The sequence below is a fragment of the Urocitellus parryii genome, chromosome 7 (assembly GCF_045843805.1).
Source record: "Urocitellus parryii isolate mUroPar1 chromosome 7, mUroPar1.hap1, whole genome shotgun sequence".
NCBI classification, from domain to species: Eukaryota; Metazoa; Chordata; class Mammalia; order Rodentia; family Sciuridae; genus Urocitellus; species Urocitellus parryii.
This window is the reverse complement of record NC_135537.1, coordinates 121,012,246-121,027,153: the sequence shown is the minus strand read 5'-3', so window position 1 is coordinate 121,027,153 and position 14,908 is coordinate 121,012,246. Positions and strand designations below refer to the sequence as shown.

General features: G+C 34.4%; 1 protein-coding gene across 2 annotated transcripts in view; it reads left to right on the top strand.

Moving 5' to 3' along the window:
* The window catches only part of Ulk2 (unc-51 like autophagy activating kinase 2), a 104,886-nt gene that overhangs the window by 16,918 nt on the left and 73,060 nt on the right, over window positions 1-14,908 (top strand). For both annotated transcript variants that reach the window (XM_026411357.2, XM_077800673.1), the window contains 7 exons: window positions 6,888-7,061; window positions 7,507-7,580; window positions 9,070-9,171; window positions 10,357-10,415; window positions 12,275-12,357; window positions 14,112-14,159; window positions 14,447-14,535. In XM_026411357.2, coding sequence (XP_026267142.2) covers window positions 6,888-7,061; window positions 7,507-7,580; window positions 9,070-9,171; window positions 10,357-10,415; window positions 12,275-12,357; window positions 14,112-14,159; window positions 14,447-14,535 — 629 coding nt within the window. The remainder of the gene's footprint in view (window positions 1-6,887; window positions 7,062-7,506; window positions 7,581-9,069; window positions 9,172-10,356; window positions 10,416-12,274; window positions 12,358-14,111; window positions 14,160-14,446; window positions 14,536-14,908) is intronic.

Genomic DNA, 14,908 nt, shown 5'->3' with positions numbered 1-14,908 from the left:
ATATAAGGTTTGAAGCATTCAGATCAAATTGTGTACCTCCAAAGTATTTTATTTTAATGATGCTATATAGGAGGCTAATATCTATTTGTTCTTCACTTAAAAATTGCAAGGGAAATATGCAAAATGAAAGTAAGAGGTTAATAAACGTTCAACCTATAAACAGATTGTAGCAATTGGTGGTAAAAGCATTAAGGCCAGTGAATACACACACAAAATGGACAATTTATAAAAGAGAAACAATTTATTTAAAATATTTGATTTGGGCTGGGGTAGAGCGCTTGCCTTGCACGCATGAGACTCTGAGTACGATCTCCAGCACCACATAAAAATAAAGATATTGTGTTTTTCTACAACTAAAAAAAATATATTAAAAAAATGTTTGATTTTATTTTACCTAACAGCCAGGGAGTGCAATTAACAATGACTCAAACAAACAAACAAGCAAAACAAAACAAAAAAACAACCCTTTAAAATATAGAATATTGCCCACATTCACAATCTGTGTAAAGAATAACAAAGTACACTGGTATATACTCCAAATTAAAAAAGAATTATAAATATAGTTGAAACTTCTTGTAAGTCCTCCTGCAGTTCCATTCCCATCTTTCATCTATAGGTAACTATTGTCCTGAATTTGATAGATTAAAAAAATCTGTCAATTTATAAAATGATGTTTTCAAAATGTCTTTTTTGAATAGATAGAATGCAGTAAGATGAGTACTTTGATTCACTGTCAGTGAAAGAAGTTGAAGCTAGGAAGCACCTTGCTCTGTCTTGCTGTCTGTTTGTGAATCTTGTGTTCCTTGACATCCTAAGGGTTCCTGGTACAGACATCTTTGTGCTAGGGTCAGACCAAGTGGTACTTATATCAGCTTACAGTACTTAATCAGCTTAGAGTTTGCTTCATAAACAATACAAGCATGTTATCCAGTGAAGCAGATTTAAATTAATTTTGACAGTTATGTACTTGATGTTGAACTCTTGTGTTTGATATTTCTAGAGTAGTATTGTTAAATCAGGGGACCAAATAGTGGAGTTTGAATGTTGGAATTAACCAGGCAATCATAGTTCTAGTTCTAATATTTATATCACTTAATTGCTGTATAATTTTTGTTTTTTTAACCTCTTTCCAGAACTTCACTATCATAGTCCATAAGGGGATCTCCTATAGCTTAAAAATACTTCTAAAGACTTAAAAAATGTTATGGTCTTTAAGGAATTGCCTGCAGTTGCATTGTCTGACACAGTAGCCACTGACCACATGGGGTCTTGAACTGTGGCTAAATTCATTTGTGCTATAAGTGTAAAATGCATACTGAGTTTTTAGCACTTAAATAGAACAAAAGAACGATTAAATCTCATTAATTTTTGGATATCATTCCAAGTTAAAATGATAAAATTTTGGATGTATTGGGTTAAATATGTTAATTTCATCTTTCTTTCCTTTTTTTGCTACCAGGGATTAAACCCAGGGCCACTTAACCATCGAGCCACATCTCTAGCCCTTTGTATTCATTTATTTATTACTATTTTAATTCTTTTATTTGTTTTCCTTTTGTATGTGGTACCAGGGATCAAACCCAGTGTCTCATGTATGCTAGGCTAGTAAGTGCTGTACCATTGAGCCACACCCTGGCACCCCCTTTCTATTTATTTTATTTATTTATTTTTTTGGTTGTGCTGGGAATTGAACCCAGTCTTCTGCATGTGAGGCAAGCACTATGCCAACTGAGCTATATCCCCAGTCCTCCCCTTTTTATTTTTAAAAAATACTTTTTAGTTGTAGATGGACACAATACCTTTATTTTATTTTTTTTGGTAATATTTATTTTTAGTTGTAGTTGGACACAATACTTTTATTTTTTTAATATATATATATTTTTAGTTGTAGTTGGACACAATACTTTTATTTCATTTATTTTTATGTGGTGCTGAGGATCGAACCCAGTGCCTCACAGGTGCTGGGCGAGCACTCTACCACCGAGCCACAACCCTAGCTCTTGTTTTTTTATTTTGAGACAGGGTCACACTAAGTTGCTGAGGCTGGCTTTGAGCTAGTGATCCTCTTGCTCCAGCCTCCCCAGTTGCTGGGATTACAGGTGTGTACCACCTCTCCTGGCTTCTTTCCACTTTTAAAAATATAACTACTAGAAGATTTAAAGTTACATGTATGGTTCACATGGCATTTCTATCACAGAGCTCTGGTTTGCAAGGTCTGGAATGTCTGGAAGGTGGACTGCCATTGTATGATAACATGATCATTCAAACCTTTTATTTGCTCTGATAAATAAAAATTCACAATTTCAAAAGATAGAAAATAAATTCTGTCAATTGGAAGCTTAAAAAATTTCTAAATTAATTAGTAAACTGTGTTTTAACATTAGTTATAGTATTCTAAGTGTGGCATCTATAGCTGAGCCTACTCTTTTGATGTTAATTTCCTCAAGAATTCATTCAAAATAGTTTTGACGTTGTCACTGCCTTTGCTGTTTTTGAAGTGAGAATTTCAGTTTCCAGAATTGTGTTTGAAACAGCTTAAAGTTAGTCATTGTTTTTTTTAAGTATTTATTTTTTTTGTAGTTGTAATTAATTAATTTTTATGTAGTGCTAAGGATCGAACCCAAGGCCTTGCACTTGCGAGGCGAGCACTCTACTGCTGAGCCATAACCCCAGCCCCGAGTTGGTAGTAGTTTTTATTCCTCATGGGATAAGTGTTAGAATTTGGACTCTGAATCAGATATATTTCAGGTGTGTTCAATGTTATTTCACAGGACATAGATATAAGTTTTAAGCACCTGCAGTAATTTTAAAGTAGCTAAATTATTCTAAGCCCCAAACTGAAATTATAAATGAGTAAAATGAAAAAGATGTGATATCCATTTTGTTGGAATATAATTTTAAGTAAAACATCATTGATTTGCCCCACTAGCTAATATGAAGTAATGTGTATGTTGACATTTACAAGAAAGTAGATCTGAAAGAATGTGTTCTAAATTTTTTTTTCTTTTTTTTTCTTTTTTTTTTTTTTTTGCAGTGCTGAGGATGAACCCAGGGCCTCACACATACTAAGCAGGTGCTCTGCTAAGTTTCACCCCAGCTCTGTACTCTAAATTATTCATTTTTGGGGGGTACTGGGAATGGGAGTTGAACCCATGGGCGCTTAACCACTGAGCCACATCCCTAGCCCTTTTTTATTTTTAATTTTTATTTTTTTTAATAAATAAAATCAGTAAACAGATATTTGATTATTAGAAATATGACTCAAAAGAAAGTCTTCATTTATAAGCCTATACTATTGCCTAATACCTAAACTGGGTATTTGATTGGCTTAAAGTTCCATGATCCTCCACTTGTTTTACTTTGCCCCTCCCCTGTACACTCTCTACACTCTTTTGTAATCTCCAGTAACATTTTCACTGTCTTTTTTTTTTTCTCCTCATCTTGTTCTCTTCTCCTGCTAATGGCCAAATTCTATTGTTTTTTTTTTTTAAATATAACCTTAAAAACTATAATGAAAGAAAAAATTACCTCTCAAGCATTAACAATAGCACCTGTAGCCTCTATCTGCTTAGATTCTTTTTTAAAATGATTTTTTATTTATTATCATTACAATTCTTAATACACCATTATACAATAATTTATCATATCTCTGATTATATATAAGGTATGTTGACACCAAACCTTTTTTATTTTTTATTTTGAAACAGGGTCTTACTAAGTTGCATACGGCCTTGCTAAATTGCTGAGGCTGGCCCAGAACTTGCATCCTCCTGTTAGCCTCCTGAGTTCCTAGTTTATAGACATGAGCTCCTGTGCTTGGCTCAAATTCTTTTTTTTTTTTTTTTTTTTTAAAGAGAGAGGAGAGAGAGAGAGAGAGAGAGGAGAGAGAGAGAGAGAGAGAGAGAGAATTTTTAATATTTATTTTTTAGTTCTCGGCGGACACAACATCTTTGTTGGTATGTGGTGCTGAGGATCGAACCCGGGCCGCACACATGACAGGCGAGCGCGCTACCGCTTGAGCCACATCCCTAGCCCCGGCTCAAATTCTTAACTCTGTTCTTTTTCAAGAATAGTATAGATTTCGTTTTTATATATTTTTGTTTGTTGTTTTTTTAATATTGAACATCAGGACAAGAGCCCCAGAGAATAAAAAGACGGAGGACAAGTTAAGAACAGTCCTCACAGGAAAAATATTTGATAAAATTTATACCATGTTGATTTGTTTTATCTGAAGATATTAAGAACATAAATGTCAGTTGTCATTAAAGTGGTTTTATTTTATTTTTGGTACTGAGGATTGAGCCAGGGGTACTTTTACCATTGAGCTACATCCCCAATCTTTTTTGATATTTTACTTTGAGGTAAGGTCTCACTAAATTGCTGAAGCTGGCCTTGAACTTGTGATCCTTCTGCTTCAGCCTTCTTAGTTGCTGAGATTATAGGTGTGTGCAACCATGCCTGCTGATATTAAAGTGATTTTTTTTTTTTTTTTCTTGTGATGCTGGGGATTGAATCCAGGGCCTTGTGCATGCAAGGCAAGCGCTCTCCGAACTGAGCTGTATCCCTAGCCCTTAAAGTGAGTTTTTTTGGTTTTATCTGTTTTTATTAATGCCATTTTAAAAATACTTTTTAGTTGTAGATGGGCACAATGCCTTTATTTTGTTTATTTTTTTATGTGGTGCCAGGATCAAACCCAGTGCCTTATGCATGATCAGCAAGCTCTCTACCGCTGAGCCACAACCCTGGCCCCCATTTTTTTAATATTTATTTTTTAGATATAGGTGGACACAATATCTTATTTTTATGTGGTGCTGAGGATTGAACCCAGTGCCTCACGCATGGTAGGCAAGCGCTCTGTCTCTGAGCCACAACCCCAGCCCCCCAATTTGTTTTTTTAAAATTTATTTATTTGATCTAATTTTACATGACAACAGAATGCATTTCAATTCATAGTACACATATGGAGCACAGTTTTTCATTTCTCTGGTTGTACACAAAGTATAGTCACTCCATTCATGTCTTTATACATGTACCTAGGGAAAATATGTCCATCTCATTGCACCACCTTTCCTACCCACAAACCCTCCCTTCCCTTCTCTTTGCTCTATACAAAGTTCCTCCATTCCTCCCATGCTTCCCCCAACCCCTATTACAAAGCAGCATCTACTTATCAGAGAAAACATTCGGCCTTCGGTTTTTTGTGATTTGCTTACCTCACTTAGCATGATATTCTCCAGCTCCATCCATTTACTTGCAAATTCCATGATTTTATTATCTTTTTAAGACTGAATAATATTCCTTTGTGTATTCATACCACAGTTTCTTTATTCATTCATCTATTGAAGGGCATAAGGTTGGTTCCACAATTTAGCTATTGTGAATTGTGCTGCTATAAACATTGATGTGGCTGTATCACTGTATTATGCTGTTTTTAAGTCCTTTGGGTATAAACGAGGAGTGGGATAGCAGGGTCAAATGATGGTTCCATTCCAAGTTTTCTAAGGAATCTCCATACTGCTTTCCAGATTGGTTGCACCAATTTACAGTCCCACCAGCAATTTAAGAGTGTGCCTTTTCCCTCCACTTTCTTGCCAACACTTACTGTTACCTTATAGTGATTTTTAAAACCATTTGTCACTTGACATGTCGTTTAAAAACGATTTTTAAACCTTAATATTACACTTATTTCAGGTTTTAACTTTTACCTTTTAAAATTATATGTGGAACAGTTATGTAGAACATATTCTGCAAATTGTATAGGCAGAAATGTGTTCACAAACGTTTTAAACAGGTTTAAGGATATTTAAAGTGGAGTCAAGTAATTGAACTTGTGATGTTTAGGTCCATTACAGTAAAAAGTTTCTCTTTGCATACTTACTACATTTGAGTGTGTATTATGAGTTAGGCCTTCTGAAGTCTTCATTACTAAGGGTGTTATCTTATTTAATCCTCACAACAATCTCATGTGATCAGCCTCTTATCAGCTTTGTGTGGAAAAGGCAGAGAATTGATCATCTTCCAGGACACACAGGGAGGGTGGAGCTGGGATTTAAACAAAGGCAGCCTTACCGGACAGAGGTGATTAGCCATTACCTACCCTAAATGCTGCTGAGTTAATGATTAATGAATACTTCTAATAATGTACACACTTTCTCATTGTTGAAAATATCTGCTTGTAAAGGTATCTTTTTTAAAAAATTTTTTTTTTAGCTGTAGTGGGACACAATATCTTTATTTTATTTATTTATTTTTATGTGGTGCTGAGGATCCAACCCAGCGCCTCTCACGTGCTAGGCGAGCACTCTACCGCTGAGCCCCAGCCCCAGCCCCCTTGTTAAAGGTATCTTTAGTTATGAAAGATCCTATGAGGGTCAGGGGTGTTGGGGCAACAGAGAAGATATGAGGAAAAAGATGAGGAGCTCAGATCCCTGTCAGGTACAAGAGGTGGTAGATGCCACACAAAGATTTCCCCTGTTTTTAATTCATGCTTATGTGATGATTGAGTCTAAATAAGAACGATTATTCCAGGTGTTTGACTAACATGAAGGTTTATAAAGGAGATTTGCATTTGTTGAGCACCTCTTGTGTTCAGAACTGTTTGTATACCTTCTGCAAGTAAATACAAGAAGGAAAAAGCAAAAGAAAAAATAAAAAACCGTAGTGAAAACAAAAATGCAAATGCAAATCAACTCTCTTTACATCAGTTTGGTTACCATGTTGGAGAAATCTTATATCCCTTCATGGTAGACTTAATTATTAAAGTAAAAAAGGAATCCTAGTTCTTTATTCCTTTCATGCCCTCCTTCACAACTCAATTCTCTTGATGGAATATACAGATGGTATTTGATTTGTGTGCTTAAATATTTATGTGACTCCTTTTCTACCAGCTAAAGGAACTCTCAGTGAAGATACTATCAGAGTGTTTCTACATCAGATTGCAGCTGCCATGCGAATCCTGCACAGCAAAGGAATAATCCACAGGGATCTCAAACCGCAGAACATTTTGTTGTCTTACGCCAATCGCAGAAAGTCAAGTGTCAGTGGTATTCGCATCAAAATAGGTAAACAGCTATGTTTTGCTTTATGGAAAGGATGTTTCTGAGACTCAGTATTTTTAGATAATTTTAGTTCAGCTTCTTTTGTCAGTTTTTTGGTGCTCTGGTATAAAAATTACTTGAAGCCGTCAGTAAAAGAACAGTTCAAATTTTGTATCTGGTATTGATATTTAATGAGAGCTATATTAATAAATCATTTATTGTATTAGCATTTTTACTTGGGAAGATTGGTATTCCTTGGTTACACAACTTGTTGAGTAGTGAATTGTACAGTTGATTATAACAACTAGTTTGTTGAAATTGAGATAGCTACTACTTTTCCTTCAGTGGCAGACTTATTCAGTAAGTTCTTTGTTTTTCACAATTCCCGTGTCTTAAAGAATCATATGATATTTGTTAAGAGTGAGCCAAAAGTATCATTTGTTTTTCTACTTTTTATTTTGTGAAATAGCGGATTTTGGTTTTGCTCGTTACCTACACAGTAATATGATGGCTGCAACGCTGTGTGGATCCCCAATGTACATGGTAAGTAAGTTTATGCACCATAAGCATTGAAATTTACATATAATGCTTTTTTCTGAGTAATATTAATTTTTATATATGGTTGAACATTGTTATTTCTATTATTGATGTTAATTATAGTACCAATACTGCAGTTATCTTTTGCTTTAGCATAGTGGGCTATGAAATTAAGTCATTTTTGTCCATTTGCCTTTATTTTTAAATAATTTTTATAATAATAAGAGAGAAACCCTATTAAGTTGAAAATAAAAATTCATTAAGTATAAAGATGCAATAGTTGACATAGTTCTTAGGAATATTTAAAAATACCTCTTCTGCTAATACCATTTTCTCCATGTTTTCTGTCTTGACAAGATCCCTGAACTGTAGACATCCCCACACTTAATGATGAAAATCTTATCTTTTCTCTTTATTCTTTCATGTACCTATTATTATATCTGTTAGTTGTAGGCTATGAAACTTCTAAACTAATGGGAAAAACATTTTTTTTTCTTTTGGTACTGGGAATTTAACTTAGGGCCCCGTATGTATATGCTAGGCAAGTGTTCTATTGCTGAGCTATATGTATAGACCTAATGTGAAATATTAAGTTTAGAAATAACTTAATTCTGGAACTTCAGAATTATGTGACATAAATAAATGTCTGTTCCTGTTCTATATATAAGATAGGTTTATATTCTTCTAATTGGGCTAGTGTGGTATACCCCTATCTCTTTATGAGAAGTGGGAAAAATACCTGTAACAAGTAGTAGAGAAAAGCCTTTGCTTTTAAGATTCATTTTATTTTTTTAAATATTTATTTTTTAGTTATAGTTGGACATAATACCTTTATTTTTATTTATTTATTTTTATGTGGTGCTGAGGATCGAACCCAGGCCCTCGCACATGCAAGGTGAATACTTTACCGATGAGCCACAACCCCAGCCCGTTAAGATACATTTTATTATTGTGTTTTACATCATAGTTTTTCTGTAATTAGAAAAGCTTTCAAAATGCAGAAAAAATGTAGGGAAAAATGAAGCATATGCCTGTGAACCTACCATCCATATTTAATGAAGTTAATATTTTGCCATGTTTGGCTTGAGCTTTGTTTAGAAATTAAAATATTTCAGACAACCCAATTACCTTCTCCCTAATCTCATTACCTACACTCCACCTCTCATAACTTTGAGGGAATCTTTGTTCTGTACTATAATTGGTGTGTATTTTTCCTTCTTATTTTAATACTTTTACTGTACTTTGTGTCCATCATAATATGTAGAAATATTTGTTTCTCCTTTTCATGTAGCATTGTTTTTGAGATTTACTAGCAAATCTCAAGACCTCATAATTATGTCGATCTAAATTCATTGCAGTGTCATTTGATTAGAGAAATACCACAGTGTGTTAGTTTTTTAAGTAGTTACGAGTGTGACCATAGCCAATCAACTAATACATGCAGTTAATTATGTATTTAACATTCATTCATGTTTCTTCAATTTTCTATATTCAGGCTCCTGAAGTTATTATGTCTCAACATTATGATGCTAAGGCAGACTTGTGGAGCATAGGAACAGTGATATATCAATGCCTAGTTGGAAAACCACCTTTTCAGGTAGCCTGATTTTTTTCTTTATGTCCTCAGTTTTGGAATCTTCTCATTTTGTAGTTGCCTTTGACTTATAAAATGAATACCTTGAAAGTAGTGTTTTTGGATCCTTTGTGACTTACTTTGATTTTGTTCCAGGAAGAAACTGCTATGGTGAGCTAGAACATCTTTTGCTTTTCATTTATCTGCCTGCCTTTTGTAATTAGACTGGGCATGAAAGCTGGAGGATGTGTTCCAGGGTAGAGAAAACTGGCTGGAGTCTAGCGGTGGTGGGAGGTGGGTGTGAATATTGACAAAAGCACTTTCTGTTTAGTCTGGTTTTGGGGTCCTAGAATCCATGTGAGGATTGGAGCTGATCTGGGAGATCCTTGGAAATCGTATCTCCAACTCTGACAATGCTGGGTGAGAGGGAGTTAATTGTTGAGGTTTTTATGTAAATTACTTTGGGTTTTTCTTCTTTTTCCCTACCATGTAAAGAAGTGGCCTTACAGATAATAATTATGATGAATTCTGTTGGGTTCATATTGTGATGTTATGATTTCTTAGTTACAAAGATTTTTTAAATCTGAAAACTTGGAACAAAGTGAAATTATTTGCCCAAAATGTTTTAAACAAAATCAGTGAAACCAGGTTAATAATTTCTAATTTTCCAATCTAATTTGTATATAGAGTCAGTTTCACTAATTCTGCAGCTCTTGCTATAAGGATACTATTTATTCCTATGGAGAGATTGGATAGTGCCAATATACGTAGTTCCTTTCCTTGAATTCTTTGAAGGTCCTAAGTTAAATACACTTCTATTTTACACAATAATAATTTACCTTTTGATTAGACCATGTAACCTCCAGAATAGTAGATTTTTTTGTTTGCTTGTTTGTTTTGGAGTGCTGGGAATCTAACCTAGGACACTGCACAAGCTAGGCAGATGTAATTCCAGAGTTTCATTCCCAGCCCTAGAATAACAATTCTTAACTTTAATAGTTTGTCTTTAGAAAAGGTACAGTATATCCATGTGTAGAATTTGCACAGTTCCTTAATGACTAATCCTTCAGCAATTCAAGGCTTTTAAGTTAAAATTCTAGTTCTCAAGAATACAAATATTGATCATATGATTTGGAAGTTCTACAATCCCCTCCCACATCACCACTTTTGTCAGGAAACTAAGCTCCCCACCCTTCTTTCTTTTAACAGGCCAATAGTCCTCAAGACCTAAGGATGTTTTATGAAAAAAACAGGAGCTTAATGCCTAGGTATGTATTTAGATTACACTGAGTTTTACTCTTTGTGAGCATTGTGTTATTTATTTGAACCCTGGGTGTTTTATGTAGAATTTTACTCTTTGTGAGCATTGTGTTATTTATTTGAACCTTAGGTGTTTTATGTATTTCTGTGAGTGTTTTTTCAACTGACAGTGATGTTATGGCAGGAAATTAGAAAATTGCTAACACAATGGAGGTACTTGTATAGTGCTGGACCATTTTATTTTTTGTTTTTTAAATATAAAGTAAATTTAAGATAAAAAAATTACAGAAGTTTTAAATGTGTTCTTTGTGGGGAGGCAGACAGAATAAATGTGCATAAAGTAGAAAGTAAATTCCTGTCTATGCTTTGCCCTGTTCTGTAGGATTAACAAGAGTTTGCTCTGAGTCTTTCTGAATCTTTTATGTGGGAGTTTTTTTATACATGTTTGCTCATTTATGAGTATGTTCACACATACGTTCAAGACAAGTTACACTGTATTTTATGAATTGTTCTGAAACTTTAGTATTTCTTACTGTATACATTAGTATATACATTCAATGATAGTATATAGAGAGATACTGCATCCTTTTGAATGGAAATCTAGAGTCCTATAGTTAGGTGTTCCATATTTTATTTAATCAGGTCCTTGTTGTTTTCATTTTTTGGTTGCTACAAGCACGCTTTAGTGAATGTGTGTGTGTGTGTGTGGGGGGGTATGCACTTGTATGTACACAATATCATTGTGCATTTCTTTAGGATGGATTCCTAGAAATAGAATTATTGGACTGAAAGGTATGCTTTCCAAATAGGCTGTCCCAGATGAAATAGCCATGTAAGCTTTTTTCCACACATTTTTTAAAATTATTAAAAAAAATTTTTTTGTAGTTGTAGCTGGATATCATGCCTTTATTTTGTTTATTTTTTTATGTGGTGCTAAGGATCAAACCCAGTGCCTCACACATGCTAGGCAAGCCCACTGCCACTGAGCCCCAGCCCCAGCCCCTTTCCTCACATTTTTACCAACATGTAATGTTGAATTTCCAAACTTGATGCCTCATAAATGGAGTAGGACCAAGTAGATATTAATTTAATTTGCATTATTCTCTTCATTAGTGAAATTGGCTGTTTTTCTTTTCCTTTTGATGTTGGGTATTGAACCCAGAGCCCCTTGCAAGCTAGGCAAGTGCTCTACCTCTGAATTATACCCCCAGCAAAGCTAGCTATCTTTTTTTTTTTTTATTTGCCTTAATATTCTTTTGTGGTTTTTATTTCATTATTGCTATATTACTGTTACTCACTTTTCCATTGCTTTGCCATTTTCATATTAAAGAATTATATTCTTTTTTTAAAAAAATATTTTTTAATTGGGCACAATATCTTTATTTATTTATTTTTATGTGGTGCTGAGGATCGAACCCAGGGCCTCGCATGTGCTAGGCGAGCACTCTATCGCTGAGCCCCAACCCCAGCCCCAAAGATATTATATTCTTATTTGAACTTATTTAAGCTCTGCCCCTTTCCAGACAAAACTGGATGTGGCTCTTTTTCTAATAGAGAGCTTCATAGTAACTATTTGTGCAAGTTGTTTTAAAAACTCAGAGATGTTTGTGTTGTGCTTCTGGAGTGCTTTATTCTTGTAAATTGTAAATTCTCTAAACCAATAACAATAATAGTCACAATTGATGTTGTTTTTCAAGGGCTATTGTAATGCTCTACCCTCTCCCACCAAAATATTATGCTTTGCTGTGGTCTTTTTGTATTTGTGAAACTGCATATACATTTTCCATATTTGCCATAATGAAGGCAAAAATAATGTATTTAATATAAATAAACTTACCACTTAGGTTGTTTTTTTCCTTTTCCCCAGTATTCCTAGAGAAACATCACCTTATTTGGCTAGTCTCCTTTTGGGTTTGCTTCAGAGAAACCAAAAAGACAGAATGGATTTTGGTAAGTAATAGTTTCAAATTTTGTGTGCTTTCTAATTTTACTTTTATGTACTTTGAAGAGATTGAAAGTTGATACTATAAAGATGTCAGAAGAAAATTACAGTTAATTTATTTATTTTCTCTTTTTTTTATTAGTTGTTCAAAACATTACAAAGCTCTTGACATATCATGTTTCATACATTTGATTCAAGTGGGTTATGAACTCCCATTTTTACCCCGTATACAGATTGCAGAATCACATCGGTTACACATCTACGTTTTTACATACGGCCATACTAGTGTCTGTTGTATTCTGCAAATTACAGTTAATTTAAATTTTCTTTTTTTATCATTTTATTATTCTGCCCCTCTTTATTTTCTTTCACTAATTTTGTAGATATTTTTTGAGTCCTTATTATAATCTAGGTACGGAGATAAACAAATTAAAGAAAATTCCTGTCCTCATTAGAATATATTCTATTGGGGGGGGGGAGACAAACAAATTATAAACTATAATTGCATACTATATTAGAAGGTACAAGGTACTATGAGAATAATAGGGATAGAGGATTGAAATTTTAAGGTCAGAAGTAAGGTCTTTACTGAGAAAGTGGCATTAAAATGACTTGATCAACCTGAAATGAGTGTGAGCTATGAGGATAGGTATGGGAAGAGCTGTTCAGCAGAGTGAATAGCCCGTTCAAAGTTTCAGAGTAGAGAGCATGCATGGAAGCTTGAGGAACAACTAGAAAGCGGCTAAAGACGACGGAGCCATTGGAAGGTTTTGAGTTGAGAGAAATTGATCTGACTAATGTTTTTAAAAGGATAAATCTGGCTGCTTCTTGAGCATGGACTGTGTATGAGGAGAAGGTCAGAGGCTGGGAGACTCTTCAGGACATTCTTGGTTACCCAAGTGAGACAAAATGGAGCTTAGGCTGGTATAATAGCAGTGAAGGTTGTGAGAAGAAGCTGGGTTCTGAGTTTTTCTGAGGGCAGAGGCAACAGTGTTTACTGATGGTTTGAATGTGGGGTGTGAAACAAAGAAAATATTCAGCAACAACTCTGAGGATTTTGGCCAGAGCAGCTGTAAGGGTGGAGTTGTTAGTTACAGAGTTAGGGAAGATTATGGATAAGGCAAGACTATGGGGACCAGAAGAGGGGTTCCAGCTGGTTATGTCACATTTAAGATAATCATTAGATATCTAAGTGCAGCTGTCAGAAGCCACTTGAATTACGGAGGAAAGATTAGGGGTTTATTTTTGAGAGTTGTCAGCTGATGGGGTGATATATTTTAAACATTGATTTCTAGTATAGCGTTTAAGTTCCTTTATTGATTCTTTTTTTGAATGCTGTTGAGTCATGGTTGCTTTAGCGATTACAGTATGCATTGTAAGTTAGCATAGTCTATTTCATATAAATACTAGCTGAATCCCAGTAAATATTAAAACTTTGTTTTTCTGATATTGCTCCATTCCTTCCTCCCTTTATTCTGTAATTTTCGCATATGTCACATCTATGTTATAATCTCAACAGTGTGGTATTATAGCTATTGCTTTATATAGTTTTATGTCTTTTTCAGAAGTTAAGGGAAGAAAGAAAAAAATAGTGAAAAATCTGTATATCTATCATTCTTGGTATTCTTCATTTCTTCTTGTGGATTCAGATTACTGTTTAGTATCACTTTGTGGCTCTAGCATAATTCCTTCTTGCCTGTCTCCTTTGTGCTGTCATTGATTAATGTCTGTTTAAAGATTATATTCTCATTTTTCCTTGCAGAAGCATTTTTTAGCCATCCTTTTCTAGAGCAGGTTCCAGTAAAAAAATGTGAGTACTCTTTGTTTTTTCATTTTTTACTTAAAGAGTGAATGTAAGCTAATAAAAAAATTAGTATTTTATATTCCAAAATAGCAGTTGTTTTTCTATCCATATCCAAGTTGAAAAAGATCTAGTAATTTTTAGTTGCCTCCATGGCAGCTTACTAATTAAGTAAGTAGTTGAATGCAAATTTTTGATTAACACAAAATGTAGTAATTTTGACAGCTTATTCTATTAGGCAGGGCTTGTAATGTACTATAGTATGATATAGCTCTTTGGCTGTGTTTATTCCCCAGCTTGCCCAGTCCCAGTGCCTGTGTATGCTGGTTCTGTCCCTGGAAACTCCTGTGGCAGCTCTCCGTCTTGTCGCTTTGCTTCTCCACCAGTAAGTTCCCATTTTATTAGAAATAATTCCAGAATTAGTGCTGTTGCATTTATTCACAAATGGAGCTTGCTCTGGAGGCTCTTTTTTTTTTTTTTTTTTTTTATTAGTGTTTACTAATTAAGCTGAAGTTTAAGAGAAAGTGTTAGAGTTGGATCAAGTGGACCTATTTTTGAACCTCTTTCCTTTCTTCACTGTGTAGCTTCAGCAAAAAATATTACCTCTCTGGGCCATTTCCTCTGAACACTGAGCACAGTACTACCACCTTTTTATACTCTATAGGATTTTGGTGGTGATACTTGCAAACAAAGACTACCCATTACAGGTGAATAAGCAATAAATATTTGTTTTGCCTGCATACTATAAATGTTGGGAT